Source organism: Castanea sativa, chromosome 2, assembly GCF_040712315.1.
Source record: "Castanea sativa cultivar Marrone di Chiusa Pesio chromosome 2, ASM4071231v1".
In the NCBI taxonomy this organism is placed as follows: Eukaryota; Viridiplantae; Streptophyta; class Magnoliopsida; order Fagales; family Fagaceae; genus Castanea; species Castanea sativa.
The window spans coordinates 53,814,838-53,829,995 of NC_134014.1; the positions used below are offsets into that span (position 1 = coordinate 53,814,838).

At 33.5% G+C, this 15,158-nt stretch overlaps 2 protein-coding genes across 4 annotated transcripts; one reads left to right on the forward strand and one right to left on the reverse strand.

The window, feature by feature from the left end:
• The first annotated feature begins 1,955 nt into the window (after nucleotides 1-1,955).
• Nucleotides 1,956-8,914, forward strand: LOC142624671 (serine/threonine-protein kinase STY17-like). 3 transcript variants are annotated; one of them, XM_075798347.1, is made up of 16 exons: nucleotides 1,956-2,337; nucleotides 3,007-3,121; nucleotides 3,310-3,410; nucleotides 3,609-3,728; nucleotides 4,430-4,484; nucleotides 4,605-4,715; nucleotides 5,912-5,962; nucleotides 6,079-6,257; nucleotides 6,343-6,450; nucleotides 6,865-6,938; nucleotides 7,177-7,352; nucleotides 7,633-7,728; nucleotides 8,064-8,144; nucleotides 8,300-8,353; nucleotides 8,444-8,578; nucleotides 8,687-8,914. In XM_075798347.1, the coding sequence occupies exons 1-16, from the start codon at nucleotides 2,141-2,143 to the stop codon at nucleotides 8,756-8,758; spliced, it is 1,725 nt and encodes a 574-aa protein (XP_075654462.1). In that variant the 5' UTR covers nucleotides 1,956-2,140; the 3' UTR covers nucleotides 8,759-8,914. The 3 variants fall into 3 exon arrangements, with proteins under 3 accessions (XP_075654462.1, XP_075654463.1, XP_075654464.1); XM_075798348.1 differs by having other exon boundaries at nucleotides 6,082-6,257; XM_075798349.1 differs by lacking the exons at nucleotides 8,300-8,353; nucleotides 8,444-8,578; nucleotides 8,687-8,914 and having other exon boundaries at nucleotides 8,042-8,141.
• Nucleotides 8,915-9,648: 734 nt separating this feature from the next.
• LOC142624673 (uncharacterized) lies at nucleotides 9,649-14,358 on the reverse strand. Its single transcript, XM_075798350.1, has 9 exons — nucleotides 13,273-14,358; nucleotides 12,834-13,124; nucleotides 12,412-12,720; nucleotides 12,025-12,333; nucleotides 11,627-11,935; nucleotides 11,118-11,531; nucleotides 10,522-11,022; nucleotides 10,111-10,434; nucleotides 9,649-9,982 (listed from the first exon to the last, which is right to left on the reverse strand). Exons 1-9 carry the CDS (start codon nucleotides 13,504-13,506, stop codon nucleotides 9,812-9,814), a joined length of 2,862 nt encoding a protein of 953 aa, XP_075654465.1. The 5' UTR covers nucleotides 13,507-14,358; the 3' UTR covers nucleotides 9,649-9,811.
• Between the last annotated feature and the right edge of the window lie 800 nt (nucleotides 14,359-15,158).

Sequence of the window (15,158 nt, forward strand, 5' to 3'; positions counted from 1 at the left end):
ATAAATATGTCCTTATTGGACTTTTTTTTGGTTGATACATTATTTTTGTACATTTTGATTTTTCATACAATTTTCTATTATGTTTTACTATCACTAGTATCATTGTTGTCATTATTATCATTGTGTTACTTTTCATTCTGACACTAGTATCATTGTCATTAGTGGTGGAGCTAGAATTCTTCAAGAGGAGTCATGCTATATATATATAAATCCAAAGAATAACATGATTTAACACATTATTTTCTTACATTTAACAAAGTATTTTGTGTCTAAAAAAAAATTATTTACATTAAGTATATATATAACATTAATAAAAATTAAAGGATTCTTAACTCCTAACTATGAAATTCACATTCATGGTTTCGTCTACAAAGAAAAAAAAAATTATGTACATATCTCCAATTTTCTAAAAACATTAAAAATAAAGTTTTTTATTAAAAAAATATTTGCTTTTATATTTCTAGGATATCTCCTAAATATTATTTGCTTCAGTGAGCTAATATGGTATAAGAGTAATTAAAGGAAAAATAAAGTGAATTAATAATTAAAAACCTTTCCATTTTTATGAAATATATTTTAAATTGATGAATTATGTATGGTATAAGAGTAAAATTAGAAAACAAAAATGATTTACTAGTCGAATTTAGGGAGCATCTTTGTCATTGCATTACTTTTCATACTGTCACTAGTATCATTCTTGTCATCCTTATTATTGCGTTATTTCATCCTTGTCACTACTTTACTTTTCACACTGTCACTGATATCATTGTTGTCATCTTTGTCACCACGTTCCTTCTCAAATTATCTCCTACACCACCACCTGTTTGTTATTATCACCACCATTTTTCACCATTGTAACTTCTATCCATTATTGTAACATGATACAATATCACGGCTGTATCAATAAGTATCATATCAACATCATCACCAAATCATTTTTCATCCTAGTAAGATTATAACATTATAATGATATATATTACATTATTTCATACCATCTTGTATTTCTTTTCACATCATCATAATTATCATTGTCTAGCAACACACAACTTCCTTGTATCAAGTGTGAGAGAGTCAATTCCATGGATAAATATGTCATTATAGATTAGCTTCTTTCTTTCTTTTTTTTCCTTTATTGATACATCATTATTCGACATTTTTATTTCATAAATTTTCCGCTTTCTCATTTATGGTCATCCTTATCATTGCTTTACTTTTCACACTATTATCAGTATCATTATTACCATCATTGACTTTGCAGCCACTTCCAATAATGTCCCTTGTTGCGGATATTGTCATTTCCAAAAGTTCACATAAAAATTGAAGGATGATATTTATAAAAAAAGAAATGTTAACCAATACCTTAAAAATGCACATTAGATTAAGACTAGTTATTTTTAGAAATATTATTTTAAAAAAATAATAAAATAATAAATATTATTGACAACTTTTATATTCCTCATAAAAATTTTATCAAAACTTTTCTATTATGGCTTATTAATAATTGTTTTAATAGCATAAGTTAACATGACGTTTATAAAAATTCAAATATAACTTCTTAAATTTAATAATAAAATTATGTGCTAAAGCAGTTATTGAGAAAAAAACGATAAATTTTAGTGCCACACCATTATCTATGACTTGCTTATATAGTGAATTGTGATTAATAAAAAGGTAATAAATCTATATAAAAATACTTTTTTACTAATCACAACTCGCCACGTAATATTTTGAGCAATGGCATGGCATGGCACCATAATTACTCGGTAAAAACGGAAAGACAAACAAAAACAACAGGCGGCTGTGCTGGGTTTTGGCTGTTTATCCAATGAGAAAGCAGTAATATTCTTAGATGCGAAACCATCCAGTTGGACCTGGCGATGACGTGGCAAGCTGTGAGAAATCGATCAAGCTCAAAAGAATCTCTCTTGAAAAAAGAGAAAAAGAAAAAAGAAAGAAAGAAGCGCTAGTTTAGTGTGAGAGAGAGTCTGATCCTTCATTATTCTTATTGTCTTCTTCTACTTTTCTATAGTCCATATACTCTGTAGCTATATTAGCTAGTGACTCACCTACTCTGATCTGAATTCTACGTAACAATTATTATACTTTATCCAATACTATTCTCTCTGAATTCTGTGGATTCATGGCGATGGAGGAAGACAACGAGAGCTGTGGTAGTCGACCAGTGCACTCACCGCAACGACAGTCTCGGCAGCAGAAGCAGAAGTTGGAGGTGTACAACGAGGTGCTTAGTCGAATCCAGGATTTGAATTGCGAAGAGGCTAAACTTCTCGGCTTCGATGATCAGCTATGGCTTCACTTCAATCGTTTTCCTTCTCGGTCTCTCTCTCTCTCTTAACCTAGCTTTTTGTTTCTTTTTTTTTGCTAATCGATTCGTTATGTAACTGTGAATTCAGATACTAGCTATTCATTTATTTAGCTATGGATTTCGTGTGTCTGTGAAAGAGGGAAAAGAATAGGAAATCAGATAGCCAAACAGTGTTTTTTGGGGTAAAATACAGAATTGACTCTCTGACTTTCTTAGATTTCATTTTACTCTTCCTCGTTGATTTCAGTCCTCTAAATTTTGGATTTATTCAATTAATACGGATAAATTTTATTAATTTTTTTTTTTTTCAAAAATCTGAAAAATATTTTTCAATCATTAATTCATTTTTTTTTAATTTCAAAATTTTGAAAAAAAAAAATTATAAAATTGAAAAATTATCCGCAACATATAACAAAACTCGATAGAAAAGCCTGAATTGAATAAACTTGAAAGTTAGAGGACTGAAATGAAATTGAAATGAAATTTAAAGAAACTTAGCGGCAGATTTGCATATTACCATTTTTTTCATTTGATATATATATAAAATGGTTGTTGTTTGGAAATGTGAATTTAAGTGTTTTTGTTTTGATTTATGTGTTTTAGTTTGTAAATTGAAAAGGTTGCAAATGCATAGTGTCTCTCTAACGTGTTCGAAGTATATCTGATTGTTGCGGGTGTAGATATGCGTTGGAAGTGAATGTGGAGAGGGCAGAGGATGTGCTGACTCATAAGAGATTACTGCAATTGGCAGAAGATCCTGCTAATCGACCCGCATTTGATGTTCGCCAAGTTCAGGTAAACTTGTTTGCATATACTAGACTGTCTTTTTTCGGCTTTTTATTTATTTATTAATGAATAAACCGCAATGTGACTGGAAGCTTGACATTCATGATTCATAGGTGGTCTATCCTTAGAAACTTGATTGGTTTGGAGCAGATGATATATGCCTGATTGCTATTTTATGAATTTTTACTTTGATGCAGGTTCACCCTATTGCAAATGGCAATTTTGTTGATTCTGTTAACTTGGATTCTTCAATGACAGAAGATGCACAAAGTTCTTTTCATAATGGAAGCAGACTGACGTATGACTCATTACATATTTTTAGCTGTATAATTGTGTTCCCCAGTCTTGTTCTACGCTCAATAATGCGTACATGATTTATTTTTGGGTTGTTCTTCCTCATCTTTAAGTACTTGTTTTCTAATTTGTGATGTTTATTAAATTATGTTGTCATATATCTCTCACTATCTGCACGTTTGTGGGTGTTTAAATCCCCCAGGAATCATCCGCCACCTACCTTTGGTTCATCTCCCAATCTTGAAGCATCTTCCATTCAAGGCAATAAAGATAATGTTGAGGATGAGGACAGTGCCATAAATGTGACACCACACTTGTCTCGGTAAGAAATGGATGATTTTGATACTGTGTAGAGTAGTTAGTAATACAGTGTAGATGATGCAAAGTTGCTTCCACATCTCCCTTCTGCCCCCCTTTTTCCTCACGTTGTTAAAGAATTTAGTTAGTTAAATTATTACTATTATTATTTTTTAACTTCTTAGACAAAATAACATTGTGATCTATTCAATTAAGCTCAAAATCTTACGTGCACATGAAACATGACTTCAGCTAATGCATGTGTATGTGTGTGTGCGCGCATGTAAGAGAGAGAGAGAGAGAGAATCACTGGCAACGAGATATATTCAAAATTCCATAGGATCACCGATCATGAAAAGAATTTTCTTTGTGAATTCTTTTGTTGAGAAGCATCAAAGTACAACTTTTTGTAGCTTACTGGTGTCTCTTTTACTTTGTTATGAATGCAGAGGTGGTAGGGCTCTCTCTTGTGGCCAGTTGTTATTTGTAATATATTGTTCTCCATCATAAAAATTGTCTGTTAGAATTTTCTACTATTTTGTTGGATTTATTTTTATATCACTTCTTTTTGAGTACTTACTTCTTGTATTCAGAAGGCAATCTATTCTAGCTAAACAGTTTGACACTGCATACCATGAAGACCACTTTTTACAAATCAATTGATTTTAGTTTGTGTTTTTGTGTTCATTTCTACACAGTTTTAATCCACAGTTGTTAACCTTGTAGGCCTATGCACGAGATCACATTTTCCACAATTGACAAGCCCAAAATCCTAAACCAGGTACGTAATCCATTTGCATGGAATTTACCATCACGCATTTTGATATTATTGCTGGATGAAATGGTTGCATGGAATCCTCTCTCTCCACCAATTTACCAATAATGTTGATTACTATGCCAGTTAACATCATTACTTTCTGAGATTGGACTGAACATTAGAGAAGCTCATGCTTTTTCCACCGGGGATGGATTCTCTCTGGATGTCTTTGTTGTTGATGGTTGGCCTTCTGAGGTATGGTCTTGTATTTGTGAGCATAACTAATCTGATTTACGTGTGTCTTGGTGATCTGGTAAACATGATTAGTACCATAGATCATTGACATATTGATATCTTGATTTACTTTAATGATAATTTCTCCCTTTCATTGTTGAAATTTTTGCTTGTGGAAATCTCATGTCTACATAGCTTGTTCCTCTGTTTTGCTGAGTAACATGTATTTGCTAATCTTTGGAACTTCATCTGTTAACTAGAGCTTTTTACATGGCATCGAATGAGGTTTTTTTTTTCATTCTTTATTTACTTTATTATTTTAGTTGACAAATGTAAGAAATCTAAGTATTTGTTGACTCAGTATCTTTAGATTTTCTTTTTGGCTTTAGGGTCAAGATAATTGGGCTCTGAAAACTATTTTTGGGCTGATAATTGCTGTGAAAGATAGATTTAATTAGGGCTTAGATAAGGGTGCACAAAAATCTGTAAAATTCCCTTTTAAGTTGATCTCAATAGCTTCTTCATATTGTTCCCATTATTCAATCTTTATCCACCATACTTTTCTTCTTTTTTCTTGCTAATATTTGTATATATTTATAATTGATTCTTGTATTTCTTAGGATTTCATAGCTTTCAAAAAATTTCCATATGTTTCTCATATAGTTATACTTCATTTATTGCTGCATCAAGCATTTTGCTTTCTTACTCAAACTTTATAATTTTCTTATTTGGTGCCAAACAAAAAGACATGTAAGTTTAACACAATACTTTTAGGGGAACTTGGAAAAGGCACTATTCAAAGAATTGGAATATAAGATCACAGTGGTACTAATACACGGCTTCAGATCTGCTGACCTTGAGGGATTTGCTTTCTAAGATTTTTTTTTTTTGGGGGGGGGGGGAGTGGATTTGGTTAGAATTTTACATAATTTCATTTGGAATCAAAATCATCTTCTGCTTTGTCTCTTGTACATGATTGTCAAAATGTTTTTCATGTTACATATCTTATTCCTTTGTTTCCAATTTTTTGGACTTATATAATGTTTTCCATTGACAAAGATACTTCTTCTTTTGATTGAATTTGATTTGTTCTATTTCTAAAACATTCAGGTTGGAATAAAATTTTAATGCTTTGAAAAATAATGGACAGATTAACTATCTTTTTATCTCGCTCCATCACTATAATGCTTGATATATTTGCAATGTGTAACATTTAGGAAACCGAGGAGCTTAAAAGTGCATTAGAAAAAGAAATTTTAAAGTCTAAGGTAATTCCCATCTTCACTACTTTTTTTTGTTTCCCATTTTGGAATAGATACCAGTCAATGTGTGGAACCATTCTACATAATTTAGTTCACGTGCTAACCCTTCACACAATACTCAGCAGGAGCAATATTGGTCCAAAGAGCATTCAGGTTATGCTACAGGTGGGCATAACCAGAGAACGCTTGAAACGTTGTCTAATTGCATAGAAATACCAACTGATGGAACTGATGTCTGGGAAATTGATGCCAGGCAATTGAAAATGGGAAACAAAGTTGGATCTGGGTCATTTGGAGATCTGTAAGTTGTCTGTCTGAAAACTATTTTTGATTTTATATAGGTTTCGGCTGATTGTTTTTTTCCCCCTCTTTAAACAATTCTTCAGGTATAAAGGCACATATTTTGGTCAGGAAGTGGCTATCAAAATCCTCAAACCTGAGCGTGTCAATGCAGAGATGCTGGGAGAGTTTTCCCAGGAAGTTTATATAATGAGGTTGGTTTGAATACCATCTCATAATTTTTAGTGGCACCTCATGCCCTTTTCAAATACTGACCTCTGAGCTTTATGCTGTTGTCAATGCATCCTTTAAGACCTGTGTGTGTGTGTGTGTGTGTGTGTGTGACCAACACTTTGATACTGAAAGAATTGCACTTTCCCTTATGGAGATTACCCTTTTTAGTCTTATTATGTGGAGAAAACAAAAATGCTATTTCCAAATGAGATAGTCTGATATTTAAATGCCACATTGGGGCCTCACCTTTGGATCTTACAATATTCTATCAGTGTGGTTCCATCTCAGTGGATGGTATTTGACTTGTCTTTCTATTTTTGAGGTGGTTTTGGTCTCTGCTTGCATCTTTCTTTTGGTTTCCTCCTTTTCTTGTAATGACTTATCTTAGTTTGCAGGAAAGTCCGTCACAAGAATGTCGTGCAATTCATAGGTGCATGTACGCAGCCTCCAAACCTGTGCATTGTGACTGGTAAATCCACGAGAATCTTTAAGGTCTATGAATGTATAATCAAGGCTCTCATTTTTTATCTTCTAGATCTCATGATTGACACTGTTAATAGGTGCTCTCTTTCTCTTGATGAAATTGACACAAGTGACACAACCTCCTCTTCTTCTATAAAATGTATCAAGTATTTCATATTAATATTTTTAAGATGACTTGGCTTACTGATTTCAATTTTTTATTCTTGATGTTTGTGTTTTATCAGAATTCATGTCTAGAGGGAGTGTATACGACTTTCTGCATAAACATAGGGGTGTATTTAAGCTTCCATCTCTGCTCAAAGTAGCAATTGATGTTTCCAAGGGAATGAATTATTTGCACCAAAACAATATAATCCACAGGGACCTCAAGACTGCCAATCTTCTGATGGATGAAAATGATGTAAGAGTATTTTATAAATCTGCAAATGGTTGATTTTGTCTGTCAATTAACATTTTTTATTCTTTTGTGTTTATAAAATCTACTTTTGAAGCATATCTTATTTGGTTGTGATACTCCATTATTGCCCCCCAACCTCTCCCTTCATCCTTTGTGATATTTTGTCATTCTAGTAAATGCCATCTGTATTCCTGGGTTTTTTTATTTTTTCAAATCGTAGAATGATAAATTGTAGCAATATGCTTGGTTTGTTTGTCCTAAAATCCTAGACCTTTCTGAACAGATCGTTAAGGTTGCTGATTTTGGGGTTGCCAGAGTGCAGACTCCATCTGGAGTGATGACAGCTGAAACTGGAACATACCGTTGGATGGCTCCTGAGGTATGGATCTTTTCAGATTCAGGCGTCAACTTACTTTCTTCTTCTTATTCTTGACATTACCACAAAATGCAACATAAATCTGGATACTGCTGCTTTTTGTTTTTTTTTTTGGCAAAAGTTCTTTTTTGCTTATTTCCCAACCTACTGAAATTATATTGCAATTGCAACCAACAATAGTTTCCATGTTCTAGAATATGTTCACGGCCATATCATTTTTGCTTAACCCCATAATGAGATCATTCTGTCTTTGATAATCTAGTTCTATCTGTGGCTTACATTATTCACAAGTGCATTTCCTAGCATTTTCTTACAGTGATATTTATGAGTGAGTGAAGGTTATTGAACATAAAGCATATGATCACAAGGCAGATGTTTTCAGTTTTGGAATAGTACTTTGGGAGCTTTTAACTGGAGAAGTAAGTCTTCCTTGCCTTTTGAATGAAAAAGGACGCCCCTTTTTTTATTAACCAAAGGAACTTTTTATAATAATGACTTTCTTTCTCAATTCTTTACATTAACTTATGATGGCATAAATGCTCTCACTATAACCATATTTATGTTATATTGCCAGCTCCCGTATTCCCTCTTAACCCCATTACAAGCGGCAGTCGGTGTGGTGCAAAAGGTATTTGTTGTTTACATTTCGAACATGAGGTATAACATAAACAATTTTGTTATGTAGGTGATAAGTCTCTTTAACTGACATGGCTATCAGGGTATACGGCCTACAATCCCAAAAAACACTTACCCAAGACTCGCTGAACTGCTTGAGAGGTGCTGGCAGCAAGACACAGCTCAAAGACCTAACTTCTCTGAAATCATAGAAATCCTTCAGCAGATTGCTGATGAGGTAACAGAAAGTGTTATGTGTCTTTAAAATTGATGATACCAACAACAACAAAATAAAAACAAAAACTGGTCTTATGAAACCATTCTAAAGTATGATGTGTTGAAGCAGGTTCAGAATGAAGGATGCAAGGATAAATCATCCAGTGGCTTTTTTTCAGCATTCAGAAAGGGCCATCATTGAAAGTGCAAGATGAGTAAAAATCTTTAATGGCACTACACATGATCTGACTGTATCGGTCTTTTTCAATCATATGTACAATTTGCAATGTATAGTATTTTGACCGAGAATTCAACCATGTTTTTTGTCTCGTAAATTAGCAGTTTATTGTTCCTTGTATTCCCTTTTGTTCTTCTTCGATCTTCTCCCTCTTCATTCACCCAGCTGTTCTGTTGTACATGCCTTTGAATGTTTGTAGGCAAAATGCATTATTTGGTCCTCGACTTTTGGGATCAAGCCATTTTGATCCTCAAAAAATTATGGGTAGGATCGTGTAAATTATTTTTGAATAAATTAAGAAACCATATTTAAGAATCATTTGTCAATTCAAGTTTTTAACATGATGAATTAATCTTAACAATTTTATAGTCAAACAAGGACTAAATTGACAAGAATAATTTTTTGAAGGACCAAAAGTTGAGCAAAAGGGGCTTTATGCCATGTTCGCAGGAAAAAAAAAAGGTTGGAAAATTAGCCAACATGTTTGTATCATCCTTGAGGCAGCGCCTTTGTCAAGCTAATTTTTTTATTTTCTATTTTGTTGTAAATACCTATAAATGATTTCAACTTGCTGTTGAATGGTTACTACAAGATGGTGACATCTTAACGTATTTAACAACCACTTACAGCACAAGCAATTTTTAATCGTTTGCATTGTTCAACTAACATTTTACTGGGAAATGTCAAGAGTCTTGTAGGTTAGTCGAGGATCAGTTCTGATTGAATCAAGAGTCTTGTAGTTAAGTGGAGGATAAGCTCTGTTTGTAAGCAAAAGATAAAATAAATAAATACTGACCAGCTAGTAGATGAACAGCTAAGTAGAAAGTATTATTAATTGAATACTTGGGAAAAAAATAACAGAAGGCCCAAGGTGTAAAAATCATTTGCGACAGTGGACCTTCCAAAATATCAAGCACATGTAGGGATTTTTCGCGTTAAGCTAATAAAGCCTCGGTACCTCAATAATAGTAATGATCATGGGTAAGGTTTGAGTCCAGTGTTTCAATGTATTAGCCATCACAACACCTCATCACTGTTAAGGAGCTGCCGTGCGCGAACCCTAACCTGCAATCGAGCAAGTGCGTGCATGCAATGCAGGGCTATACGTGCCTGTTTCCTCACACATACCCCACGAACCACTGCTTGCAGCTTCACCAGGCTCTTGAGTGCTCGAGATGCCTGCCGTGCCTATAAAATTTTGAAATCAACAAAAACCCTTAAGAGTTTGGATCATTACAAATTTTCATGCTAAACCGTTTATTAACAATGCATTATTGTTACTAGGAAATGTTTTTGTTTTGGGTTGGATGAAGTACAAGATGGCCCCTGAAAGCTGTTTGGATCTTGATGGCTGCAATATCTTCTTTGGTTAAATCTTTCTTCTTGGATAACTGTATTGAGCAAGCTGGACCATTGGCGTTTTCAAAATTGATTGTTTTTTCTGGTACAATTGCTTCATAAGTGGAGCTTCTTGCACAAGTGTTGGTATGCGATAAAATGATATCCCTATGTGGTGTTTTGCGAAACTTTCTTCGAACTATGTTGAACCAATTTTGGGACATCTGTGCTGTTCTACGCGGGTTTTCCTTCTTTCTAGAGCTTGATACCGAGCTATTAAGTGACAAAAATCCTCGTCTTGCCTGCCAAATATCATTGTTGGTTTACATGCCAAATCATTATTAATAAATAAAATGTCTAAAGAAAAAGCAGAGTGTTGGATAATGTACCCGATGGCCTCGAAAAATTGCTTGGATCTTGATGGCTGCAACATTTTCTTTGGTTAAATCTTTCCTTTGGGATGATGGTGCTGATGAAACTGCACCATTGAGATCTTTAAAATTGGTGATTTCTTGGGATAATGGTGTTGATGAAGCTACATCTTTGGGATCTTCAAAATGGGTGCTTTCTTTTTTAACAATTGTTGCACCACTAGAATTTTCAAAATTGGTGCTTTCTTGGGATGGTGGTGCTGATGAAGCTGCACTTGTGCTTTCATTTTTAACAATTGGCGCACCACTGGCATGTTCAAAGTTAGAACTCTCTTTCTTAACAATTGCTTCTTCTGTGAAATTGCTTGGACTAGTGTTAGCATGGGGAGAAATTGTCTCTCTATGAGATCTCTTGCGAACCCTTCTTTGGACTATGTTGAAGCAATTTTGGGGTTTTCCTATTCTCTTCTTTTTTGAGCTTGTTACAACCCTCTCACGTGCTCCAAATGTTTGTCTTACCTGTTCAAAAAAAAAAAACATTGTTGGTTTATATGCCAAATCATTATCAATAAATAAAATGTCTAGAAGAAAATGCAATGGATTGGATAACGTACACGATGGCCTCGAAAATTTGCTTGGATCTTGATGGCTGCAATATCTTCTTTGGTTAAATCTTTCCTTTGGGATGATGGTACTAATGAAGCTACACCACTGTGATCTTCAAAATTGGTGATTTCTTGGGATGGTGGTGTTGATGAAGTTGCACCATTGGTATATTCAGAGTTGGTGCTTTCTTTTTTAACAATGGCTACGCTGCTAGGAACTTCAAAATTGGTGGTTGCTTTTTCAATAATTGCTTCTTCAGTGGAATTGTTTGGACCAGTATTGGTACGGAGAGAAGTGGTATCTCTATGAGATCTTTTGTGTAACCTTCCTTGAACTATCTTCAAGAATTTTTCGGGTTTTCCCATTCTCTTCTCTTTGGAGCTTGTTACATTGCTCTCACGTGCTTGAAATCTCTGCCTTGCCTATTCAAACAACACCCTTGGTTTATAATAAATACCAAGCTATTATCAATAAACAAAATGTCTAAAGAGAAAATGAGATGGATTGAATAACATACATGATGGCCTCGAAAAATTGCTTGGATCTTGATGGCTGCAACATCTTCTTTGGTTAAATCTTTCCTTTGGGATGGTTGTGCTGATGAAGCTGCACCACTAGAATCTTCAAAAGTGAAGGATTCTGTTTTAACAATTGCTTTTTCAATGAAATTTGTTGGACTAGTGTTGAGATGGGAAGAAATTGCATCTCTTTGAGATCTTTTGCGAAACCTTCTTTGCACTATGTTGAAGTAATTTTGAGGTTTTCTTACTCTTTCCTTTTTTGAGCTCGTTTCAATGCTCTCACTTGCTTGTAATATTTGTCTTGCCTGTTCAAAGAAAATCATTGTTTTATATGGCAAGTTATCATCAAGAAATAAAATGTCTAAAAAAATATACCAGGGGTTGAACAACATACACTATGACCTCGAAAAATTGCTTGGATCTTGATGGCTGCAATATCTTCTTTAGTTAAATCGTTCCTTTGGAATGATGGTATTGATGAAGTTGCACCATTGAGATCTTCAAAATTAGTTGCTTCTTTTTCAACAATTGCTTCTTCCATAGGACTACTTGGACTGGTGTTGGCATGAGGAGAAATTTTATCTTTATGAGATCTTTTGTGCAACCTTATTTGGACTATGTTGAAGCAATTTTGGTGTTTTCCCATTCTTTTCTTTTGGGAACTTGTTGCAATGTTCTCATGTGCTCGAAATGTTTGTCTTACCTGTTCAAAAATCATTGTCAGTCCTAATCATTATCACCAAATAAAATGTTAAAAAACGCAATGAGTTAAATAACATACACGATGGCCTTGAAAAGTTGCTTGGATCTTGATGGCTGCAACATCTTCTTTGGTTGAATCTTTCATTTGGGATGATGATAAAGATGAAGCTGCACTATTGGGGTCTTCAAACTTGATAGTTTCTTCTTGATCAATTGATTTTTCAGTGGAATTGTTTGGACTAGTATGGGTTTGGGGAGAAGTAATATCTCTTTGTGATCTTTTACGAAACTTTCTTTGGACTCCGCTGAAATACTTTTGTGACATTCCGGTTTCCTTCTTTTTTGAGCTCTTTACAATGCTCTCACGTGCTCTAAGTGATTTTCTTACCTGTTCAAGTTTAAAATCATACAAATCCAAATAAATATCACTATTAGTTTATACTCAAAATAATTTCAAGAAATTTTTTTTTGGAAGGAAATATAATGGTATAGATTAAGTACAAGATGGCCCCTGAAAAATGATTGGATCTTGATTGCAGCAATGTCTTCTTTGGTTAAATCTTTCTTTTGGGATAATTGTGTTGATGAAGCTGAACTATTGGGCTCTTCAGAAATATAGGTGGTTTCTTCTATAACATTTATTTCTTCAATGGATCCACTTGGACTAGTGTTGGTTTGAGATGATTTGCCAGACTTTAATTGGACCATTTTGAAGCAATTTTTGGGCATTCCCATTCTTTTTTTTCCCAACCTTTTTTCCTTGGTCTTAGGTGCTCGAAATGCCTTTCTTGCCTGTTAAAGTTTGAGATCATCAAAACCCAAATAACACAGTTAGTTCACAAGCCAATTCATCTATTAAAAAAATTAAAAAAAAAAAAAATATATATATATATATATATATATATATATATATATATATATATAATGTTGAAAAAAGTACAAGATAGCCTCTAAAAAAAGACTGAATTTTGATGGCTTTAACATCTTTGGTTAAATCCTTCTTTTGTGATGATGAAGGTGTTGGTGAAGCTGCAATATCTTCTTCAAAGTTGGCTGTTTCTTCTCTAACAATGGCTTCTTCACTAGAACTTGTATTGGAAAGATTGGTATCCGTGTGAGAAGATTTGTGGAACTTTTTCCGGACCATGTTGAAGAGGTTTTTGGATATGGCCATTGTTGTTGTATCTGTCTTCTTATTCTTTGTTGGTTGAGCTTGTTTGTTTTAATATCTTGTTCATTCCAAACCTTAAGAAGAGGTCACTTGGAGGTAGGCAAAGTGCGCAGCATGTTTGCTTTGTGAGTGAGAGTGAGAGAGTGGCTTTTGTTGCATAATATCTGTCAGTCACCTGAGAACGTGGCAGGATGAATTTCTTTGCAACATGTTGATGTTGTATGCTGAGTTTGTACTTTGAAGCTTTCAACTTCAAGGCCTAGCCAGCTGATGTTTGCAACTGGGACAACAGCAGAAGATTCTTAAAAGGAATAAAAAAAGAAGTTTAATAAGCTGAAATGTTGTTGCATGAAGATTGTGGAAGATTCTTGCTGCACTATATACAAGGTGAAAATAAAAAAGTGAGACAGAAAATGTGTATTTAAAGTTATGCCTATGTTGGTAATGAGACCTAGCAAACCTGTCTTTTCCTTCCCTATTCCCAGCTAAGCTTCCTGTAACTTTCAAGAAAAATTACAATTCATCTCATATAATTTGTCTCTACCATAATTTTTGTCCACAAACTTTCAATTTGACTTTACCAAATTTGTTCACAAACATTCAATTTTTATACTTGACTTCCTAAATAAAATTTAGGCTTCTTTCCTAAAAATAGAACCCTTAAGAATTTCACTTTAACCAAAAAACAAGTTAAAACGTAAGAATTGCAACGATTTGTGGGACTAAATTCTAATTATAGACCAAACTTTAAGGGGCAAAGAGAAATAGTCATAGCCTAAAGACTTTATTAAGATATTATTATAGTACCGGGATTTACAAACCTTCTATTGCATTTGACCGACTTGTATAAAGCATTTGTAATCGTTTATCCTACCCAAGAAAAAAGATGACTAAAACAAAACAAAATTGTATATAACAGCATAGGCATATACTGGAAGGAGCTAGAGTTTTGAGTTACAAGGCGACTTTACTGTTGGCTGTGTGCAGCGGTTTCAACCTTGACTCTGCTATTACTTAGCTGCAGAGGTTTTTTTTTTTTTTTTTATTTTTATAAGAAAAAATTTATTTTTATTTAGAATTTTTTAAATGACAAGGTTGTTTATTTTAAATAAAATTGGTTAATTCTGCTTAATTTTTTTTTTAAGTTTTACTATTGGTAATTTTTGTTGTTGAGCTATTTTTTTGGGGCTTGTATATTTTGTTTTAGATTTTAGATCTATAAATTTTTTTTATAGTCACTAAAATGAGGAAAATACTAGCGTTATAAACTTTTTTTTATAAATTATTGATGTAATAAGTGGTTACTAGTAAATAAAAAAATTATGTGAGTGGTGAGTCCATGTGCAAACCAATATGAATTTGCTATCAAAACAGTTAGTAAAAATATTGTAAAAAAGTTTGTGAATATAGCATTGCTATTAAAAGAATCAATGATATTGTTTAAGGGAAAAAAATGTAATTTTATAGATCAAAATTGCTAAAATTTGTACACATATATAATAATATTAAAAAAAAAAAAAACAATTTAGGGGGAGCTATTGGCCCCTAGTACAAAGCTAGCTATGTCCCTGGGCATATATTGTATTTAGAGTGGGACGGAAGAAGAGTAATATTAAAGAAACAAATTTTTGTTTACAACTTATCATGGTGATAAG